At 46.3% G+C, this 8,868-nt stretch overlaps 1 protein-coding gene across 2 annotated transcripts in view; it reads left to right on the top strand.

The window, feature by feature from the left end:
- The first annotated feature begins 1,370 nt into the window (after window positions 1–1,370).
- Window positions 1,371–8,868, top strand: part of KLHDC1 (kelch domain containing 1) — a 29,004-nt gene continuing 21,506 nt past the window's right edge. Inside the window, exons 1-4 of one of the 2 annotated variants that reach the window (XM_069856873.1) lie at window positions 1,371–1,630; window positions 3,540–3,610; window positions 6,084–6,201; window positions 7,328–7,446. In XM_069856873.1, coding sequence (XP_069712974.1) covers window positions 1,529–1,630; window positions 3,540–3,610; window positions 6,084–6,201; window positions 7,328–7,446 — 410 coding nt within the window. In that variant the 5' untranslated portion in view covers window positions 1,371–1,528. The remainder of the gene's footprint in view (window positions 1,631–3,539; window positions 3,611–6,083; window positions 6,202–7,327; window positions 7,447–8,868) is intronic. The other variant, XM_069856874.1, reaches the window with a different exon arrangement.

Genomic DNA, 8,868 nt, shown 5'->3' with positions numbered 1-8,868 from the left:
CACGCTTCCCTATTCCCACGATTCCCTATTTCCACAACTCCCTGTTCCCACGATTCCCTATGTCTACGATTTCATGTTTCCCTATTCCCCCAATTCCGTATCCCCAAGATTCCACGATTCCCTGTTCCCATGATTCCCTATTTCCATGATTCCACAATTCCCTATTCCCACAGTTCCACAATTCCCTATGTCTATGATTTCACAATTCCCTGTTCCCCCAATTTCCTGTTTCCACAATTCCCTATTCCCACGATTCCCTATTTCCACAATTCTGTTCCCACAATTCCATATTCCCACGAGTCCCTATGTCTATGACTTCATGCTTCCCTATTCCCACAATTCCCTATTCCCATGATTCCCTATTTCCACAACTCCCTCTTCCCATGATTCCCTATGTCTATGATTTCATGTTTCCCTATTCCCGCAACTCTGTATCCCCACAATTCCATGATTCCCTATATCAACGATTCCACAATTCCCTATTCCCACAGTTCCACAATTCCCTATGATTTCACAATTCCGTTTCCACAGTTCTCTGTTCCCACGATTCCCTATTTCCACAACTCCCTGTTTCCACGACTCCCTATGTCTATGATTTCACGTTTCCCTATTCCCGCAATTCCGTATCCCCACAATTCCCTATTTCCACAATTCCCTATTCCCACAGTTCCACAATTCCCTATGTCTATGATTTCACGATTCCCTATTCCAATTCCCTCTTCCCACAATTCCCTCTTCCCACGATTCCCTCTTCCCACAATTCCTTATGTCTGTGATTTCATGGTTCCCTATTCCGACGATTCCACAATTCCCTGTTCCCATGATTCCCTGTGTCTATGATTCCCTATTTCCACATTTCGCTATTCCCACGATTCCCTATGTCTACGATTTCACAATTCCCTATTCCCCCAATTCCCTATTCCCACGATTCCCTATGTCTATGATTTCACAATTCCCTATTCCCCCAATTCCCTCTTCTCACAATTCCCTCTTCCCCCAATTCCCTCTTCCCACGATTCCTTATGTCTGTGATTTCATGGTTCCCTATTCCCATGATTACACAATTCCCTGTGTCTATGATTCCCTATTCCCCCAATTCCCTATTCCCACGATTCCCTATGTCTATGATTTCACGATTCTCTATTCCCCCAATTCCCTATTCCCACGATTCCCCAATTCCCTGTCCCCACGATTCCCTACGTCTATGATTTCACAATTCCCTCTTCCCACGATTCCCTATGTCTATGATTTCATGGTTCCCCATTCCCACGACTCCCCAATTCTCTGTTCCCACGATTCCCTATGACTCCCTATTTCCACACGCCGCTATTCCCGTGATTCCCCGATTCCCCGTTCCCACCACTCCCCATGTCCCCCTGCCCGCGGTTTCCCCGCCGGGGCGGCGAGCGCGGACGGAGCCGCCGCAGCCTTTGGACCCTCCTCGCTTGCCGTCCGGGCCCGGCGGCCGAGCCGCAGCTCCTCGCGGCGGAGGCGGTGGCGGCCGGGCCGCTCCCCACGCCCCCCCAAGATGGCGGCGGGCCCCGCGGAGCCCTTCTGCGTGGCCGAGGAGCGGAGCGGACACTGCGCCGTGGTGGACGGGAACTGCCTCTACGTGTGGGGGGGATACGTGGTAAGGCGGCGGGGCAGGACCCGGGGCGGGAGCGGCCTCACGGGGGGAGCGGGGCGGGGAGGTGGGGGGGGGAACGGACGGGACGGGGCTCCCCACGCCCGCCCCCCTCAGCCAGGCCCGGAGCGCGGGCTCTGATTGGCTGTGGCCACACGCCCTGAGGCCGGAGCGCGGGCTCTGATTGGCTGTGGCCGCTCCCCTTTAGGCCTGAGCGCGGGCTCTGATTGGCTGTGGCCGCGCGCCTTTAGAGGAGGCCGTGGAGATGCTCTGAGGGCTGGAGCACCTCCTGTACGAGGACAGGCTGGGAGGGTTGGGGTTGTTCAGCCTGGAGAAGAGAAGGCTCCGGGGAGACCTTAGAGCAGCTCCCAGCACTTGAAAGGGGCTCCAGGAAAGCTGGGGAAGGGCTCTTGATCAGAAAGTGCACGGAGAGGATGAGGGGGAAAGATTTTAAGCTGCAAGAGGGGAGATTGAGAGATCTTAGGAAGAAATGTTTTGCTGTGAGGGTGGGGAGGCCCTGGCCCCGGTTGCCCAGAGCAGTGGTGGCTGCCCCATCCCTGGAGGTGTTCAAGGCCAGGTTGGATGGGGCTTGGAGCAACCTGATCCAGTGGGAGGTGTCCCTGCCCATGGCAGGGGTGGAACTGGACAGGCTTTGAGGTCCCTTCCAACCCAACCCATTCTGTGATTCTATGAAGTAATCAGTATTAGAAATTCAGTGGTTAACAATTAAATTTCAGGTTTGTATTTAACTCTGTTTACTGAATCTGGCTGCTTATTCCCTCACAGTCTTCCAATCCTGTCTACTGCTGAGACAATAACAAATGGTGTAATTGTTACTTAGCGTGAGTGCTGCAAGTGCATTGGGTAGGGCTTTCTTCTCCTGTTCATTACTCTTCCTCATCATTAATTCCCAAATTATTTTTCTTTCTTCCGTGGCCTCTTTTTGGGAGATTTACTTGATCTGTTTTCCCCAGAGGAATTCTTTTTCTCCTTCATGTTATGGCATAGGTTAAGTTCTTTTATATCCAACACTTTATTCTTTCACAACAACTAAAGAAAAACGTCAAAAAATGTACTGATTTTAAAAATAGGGAACTAATTCCTCAGGCCCACTCACTGACCAACTTCAATGTTTTGCCAAGAAAGATGTGTACCAGCATAAACCAGACCAGATCTGAAACTTGCACATTGAAACTCATTATCTTTGGTTTTGGGAGATGCTTTTAACTGGGCGACAACTCTTGGTATGGTTGAAATTCCAAGAGGAAGGTGTAAATGAAAAGCACAGGACAAAGAGTTACCTGCAGCAACTGAAGGAAGAAAGACCTTTGCGATCATTGAGTTCACCCTGAGCACCTCATCCACCCATCTTTTAAACCCCTCCAGGCACGGGGACTCCACCACCTCCCTGAGCAACCTCTGCCGGTGCCCGAGATCCCTTTCTGTGAAGAAATTTTTCCTCATGTCCAATCTGAACCTGCCCTGGTGCAACTTGAGGCCATTTCCTCTCATCCTATTGCCTGGCACTTGGGAGAAGAGCCCAGCACCCACCTCACCACAACCTCCTTTTAGGGAGCTGTAGACAAAGTGCTGTTAGCAATTAGCAAAGCTCAGCGACATCAGGGAATACCTAACACCACATCTGGACAGCTTCAAAAAATGAAAAACATCTTCTTTGAACTTCTAGTGTAAACTTAGCGTTATTGAGCTGCCTGTCTACAACTGTCACTGTCAGAGCAGAAATGCTGGGGTATGACTCTGGTAGATTATTTCCCTAAGGTTGTTCTGTGCTGCTAAGGAATGTAGTTTGGTATTTTGTTTTTAAAACGTGTGATGTGTAACGCAGAATTGAATCGATCACAGAATGGTTTGGGGCAGATTGTTTTAATGTTTGCCAATTTATTTTCGGTTGTAGTCAATTGAAGAAAATGAGGTTTATCTGCCTAACGATGAGCTCTGGATCTATGAAATGGATAGTGGGTTATGGTAAGTAGCATAATTTCTATTTAATTAGTAGATAAAGTTGATCTTTGCATAGATTACAGTTGGCTGCGGTGAAAATTTTGCCTTCCTTCAGGTATGTGAATTATCAGATGGGTTCCCTGGAGTTTAGATAGCAGACTTTTAATGTAAAGACTGAAGAACAGATGTTTACTTGTAAATTGTTCCAGGAAACATTTAAGTTCCTTAAGTCTCCTTGTTTTTCTCAAGAGGATGCTTGAAACGGTCATCTTAAGGCTCTGGTGTTCAAACAGGTGCATTTTATCTGTGCTTTTATTTTGGCTTAATTCTCTATCCATTAACTTTTATGTTAAAAAAACCCCAAACATTTAAACACTGGATATTTGGGTTCTTGATCTATTTACAGTTTTGTTATTACTGAATTGTGTTATGAGCATATTTGCATAAATAACTTGTAACTGACCAGATTGAACATCCCTTGCACTTTAATCTCAGTACTTTATATTCATTGTGTTTTCATATCGTGTGTGGAATGTGGTAACAATGCGTCTTTTAAAAGTTTTCCAGTGGTTGCTATTATGATAATTGTAATTAGTCTGGGGAAGTGGCATCCGTTTGGGTGTACGTGTGTTTTTTCTCTCCCCCTGTTTATGTGTTTCTTGTACACCTGTATTCAAGAGATTCATTGCCCCCATACTTAAAGCAGCGATCTGAAACAGAGGGAAAAGGGGAGGAGGGGTAGACTGGAAAGGTGATTCTCTGCTCCACTCTCATGAGACCTCACCCAGTGTCCTGTGTCCAGGTCTGGAATTCCCCACATAAGAAGTATGTGGTGCTGTTGGAACGGTCCAGAGGAGGCCACGGAGATGATCCAAGGGCTGTAGCAGCTCTCCTCTGAGGACAGGCTGCTAGAGTTGGGGTTGTTCAGACTGGCAAGAGAAGACTCCGAGGAGACCTTAGAGCAGCTTCCAATAATGAAAGGGGCTCCAGGCAAGCTGGGGAGGGACTTTTTACAAGGGCCTGGAGTGATAGAAGAAGGGGGAATGACTTTAAATTGGAAGGGGGAAGATTTAGATTAGACATCAGGAAGAAATTGTTCACACTGAGGGTGGACAGGGCCCAGGTTGCCCAGAGCAGTGGTGGCTGCCCCGTCCCTGGAGGTGTTCATGCCCAGGCTGGATGGGGCTTGGAGCCCCTGATCCAGTGGGAGGTGTCCCTGCCCATGGCAGGGGGTAGAACTGGATGGGCTTTGAGGTCCCTTCCAACCCAAACCACTCTAAGATTCCCCTCTTTCCCCTTTCTTTTCCCCTCCATCCCCCCCACCCCCCTTTCCCCTGTTGGTTGCTACCTGTTTCTTTTGGTACAAGAGGTGGCTCAAGCCACCTCATCCTCTCTCCTGGTTTCCACGCTGTTTTTCACCCTGGTGTGCCTGTATCAGTTGCACTGGTTCAGCTGTTTATATGGTCACACGGGAAATCAGATTAGGAAAGTGATCCAGGTTAAATATAACCTTTCATATTCTAGGGTTGGTTTTAACCTGAAGCCATTCTTGCTCTCATTCGATTTGCAGCATGAATGGTTGCACACACGCAGCCAAGTGCATTGCACGGCACAGGATCAAGCAGGAATGAGAGAGCAAGAGCAGAGGCGGGGAAGGTGGGCTGGCTGCAGCAGGGCTGGTGCCAGAAGAGAAGCAGTGCCCTGAGCAGCTGTTAGTGAGCTTTCAGCAGGGACAGTTTCCATGTGCGTTGTTCACAGCTTCTGATTTAGCCTTTCCTTTTCATGGCTGCCTCTGGTTCTTTGAGGTTGGGTTACGGTCAGATGTCAGAACTCAAAGAACTATTTTTTCCTGTATAGCCAGCAGTGACAGACAATCATAGAATCATGGAATGGGTTGGGTTGGAAGAGACCTTAAGGCCCATCCAGCTCCACCCCCTGCCATGGGCAGGGACACCTCCCGCTGGATCAGGTTGCTCCAAGCCCCATCCAACCTGGCCTTGAACACCTCCAGGGATGGGGCAGCCACCACTGCTCTGGGCATCCTGGGCCACGGCCTCCCCACCCTCTTGGTGAAGCATTTTTTCCTAATGCCCAACTAAATCTTCCCCCTTCCAATTTTAAGCAATTTCTCCTTGTCCTATCACTCCACACCTTGTAAAAAGTCCCTCCCTAGCTTTCCTGGAGCCCCTTTCAGTCCTGGAAGCTGCTCTAAGGTCTCCCTGGAGCCTTCTCTTCTCCAGGCTGAACAACCCCAACTCTTTCAGCCTGTCCTCAGAGCAGAGAATATGCACAATATTAACATGAATGTCATCTTCCACCTCAGGAGCCTGACTTCATCCTTCAGCTGTCATTTCTAGTGCTGGTTATGGTCAAGGCATCACTAAAACTGTCTTTTTATGTTTAAATATAACAATTATTAATACGTCTGGGTTGAGGTTGTTAATTTTAGCAGGTTTCAAAGCAGCTTTATGAGACTTAACATATGTGCTAACTGCAGGACAATGCACTTAATGGAAGGAGAGTTGCCCACCTCCATGTCAGGAAGCTGCGGGGCAAGCATTAACGGGAAGCTGTACATTTTTGGTGGATTTGATGATAAAGGATACAGTAACCGGGTATCGTATGCTCTTCTTTCCTACATACTGCGTTTGAATGAATGAACGGTAATGCTGAGTTACTGTTTGGTTTGGTGCACTCTGCCTTTGAATTAATGGGAAATTTAAATAAAAGCTTTTTTTTTGTTCGGTTCCATATGTTTCTGTGATTTTCATCAAATCACAGAATGATTTGGGTGGGAAGGGACCTTAAAGCCCATCCAGCTCCAAACCCCCTTGCCATGGGCAGGGACACCTCCCACTGGATCAGGGGCTCCAAGCCCCATCCAACCTGGCCTTGAACACCTCCAGGGATGGAGCAGCCACCACTGCTCTGGGCAACCTCGGCCAGGGCCTCCCCCACCCTCATTGTGAAGAGTTTTCTGCTAATGTCTCATCTAAATCTTCCCCCTTCCAACTGCATTTTTCACGGAATTGTAGCTTCAGAGTGAGACCCTTTATGGGAACCTTTCTGAGTATTTTTCTGAGAACTGCCAGAGTGTTTTCCAATTACTTTCTTGGGGGTTTTTTAATGTATTGGTAGCCATGATTTTAGTTGATCTCAGAATATCACTTTTAATTTTGCTTTTTGAGAGTGCTTACCTTTCTTGTATAATCAGGTAACACTTAAAGTTGAAATGTAGCTACCAGTGTTCCTTGTGACTGAAGACCGGGGTAGCAAAGCAGATGAAACGAGGTGTTTTATCGAGTGTAAAAGAAGTCGGAATTCAATCCTGACTAGAAAATAACTGAGATAAGCTGTAACCAGATCTCAGTTTAGAGCTCGGCTTACGAGTCTGGTTGGTTTTCCTCTAGTCACATGGTTAGTTTAGGCAGAATGACCAACCATTCTGCCAGAATGGAAACGAGAGCCATTTGTGCTGCAGGAGTGTTCTGCAAGGCTACCGCTGGCTCTGGAAGAAGTGGGATGTGGCTGCAATGCAAGGAAACTGCTGCTGATTCTCACACTTTTTGCGTTCTTGTTGTGTATTGGATCCTTCCTGTACGGGGCTGCAGATTGCAAATGTCACTGTCAGCTCCTTTGTTTAAAATGGCAGTAGTATGTTCTGGGTGAGGGTGGGTTGTTCTCTTTGCTGGGTTCTTTGACGTCATTTATACTGAAAATACTGTAATTTTTTCTTTTAAGCTGTATTATGTTAATTTACGAACAAAAACTGGAACGTATAGGTGGAAAAAAGTTACAGATTTTAAGGGTCAACCTCCTACACCACGTGACAAGCTTTCCTGCTGGGTGTATAAGGACAGGTAACACATTAAGTATATTTAATATGTGTTAATTGCAGAGAAGAAGTTTTGTAAAGTGAAGAGCACGCAGGTTTGGGAGTCAGGAAACTCTAATTCTTAGCTTGACTCGCTGTGTGATTTTGTGTAAGTCTCTTAACAACTTATTGCTAGAGTTTTGTCACCTGTGAGCTGAGTGATGGTGAGTATAAACCTGCATTAGGAGAGGGCTGGCAAAGTTAGTGGGAGTTCCTGGAATGCTTTGAGGGTTTAGATGAAAATAATTATGCATCTCTTACTTAATTTTAACATGCTAAAAATCAGTATAAAAATTACATTGATTTTTTGGTGTCGCATTATGCAAGCATTAAATTATTACCTGTGATAATATCTACGTAATGTATTTTCAAGGATTTACGTGGCGTACAAATACAGTTGCAAAGGTGTTTCAGTGAATGTCTTTAAGTCAGTCTAGAAATTTGTGTTGTAAGGATGTATCCAGAAAAAATACTTTGCTAAAAGTGAATATTTTCCTTCATATTTTTTGTTTATTGTGGGAAATGTCTGGATATTGTGGCGCATGTGGCCACAGGAAAGTGATGTGTCAGTGATTTGTTGTAAAAGTGGCTATATATGCAGTGAACACTAAAATGTAAGGGATTTATCCGTTTCTGACTCCACATTGAAAGGGTTTTGCATAAACCATACAATGCCTCTCAGCACTGGTTTTGTAGTTCTGATTTTAATACAAGATATAAAAAATTACATATGTTTGAACAACTTCTCCATAGCTGTTAATACCAGATTGTTCAAAACTGAATTATCCTGTACTCCACGTGTGGAGAAAATGCCCTCTTTGAAATGGCTCTGTGTGACCTTTTCATTTAATACATGTACTTGGGGACAAGCTGGGCACCTTTTTAGGAGTATTCCTGAAGGTTTCTCAAGGTTGGAATGTGCGGATGAGGATGTCTTGGTGTGTTGCACAATGCTCTCAGTAACTCTGTTTCCCTAGGAATGTCAGGCTGGAATGACCTTCACCATACTGCCACTTCCTAAATTGCCTTCTCCCGAGATCACTAACAACCAAGTGTCCTCAAATCTTGAAGTTAAACAAAGCGTTAGGAAGCGTTACTTGTGGATGGCCATTTCATGGGTGGAATATTAGGCTGGGAGGTGTGTAACAGTACTTGGAATGCGATATTCAGTAGTGCTAGTGGAAAGAATCTCTTTGTAAGCTAGAAAAAGACTTTGTGGGTCACAGGCAGGATGTGGGATGAAGCTCCGAGACGTTTGTTGTCCAGAGATGCTAACAAACATAGCAGGAGCACAGGGATTTTCAATGGAAAAGGGCAAGAATTCTAGCAGAAGCACAGGCATTTCTGTGTCTTGTGTGTTACGGGTCGTCCCAAGACTCCTGTCTGAAAATCTAACTGGGATAAACTC

This window comes from Phaenicophaeus curvirostris, chromosome 5, assembly GCF_032191515.1.
Source record: "Phaenicophaeus curvirostris isolate KB17595 chromosome 5, BPBGC_Pcur_1.0, whole genome shotgun sequence".
Taxonomy (NCBI): Eukaryota; Metazoa; Chordata; class Aves; order Cuculiformes; family Cuculidae; genus Phaenicophaeus; species Phaenicophaeus curvirostris.
The sequence above is the reverse complement of the archived record's forward strand: the minus strand, read 5'-3'. Positions and strand labels throughout refer to the sequence as shown.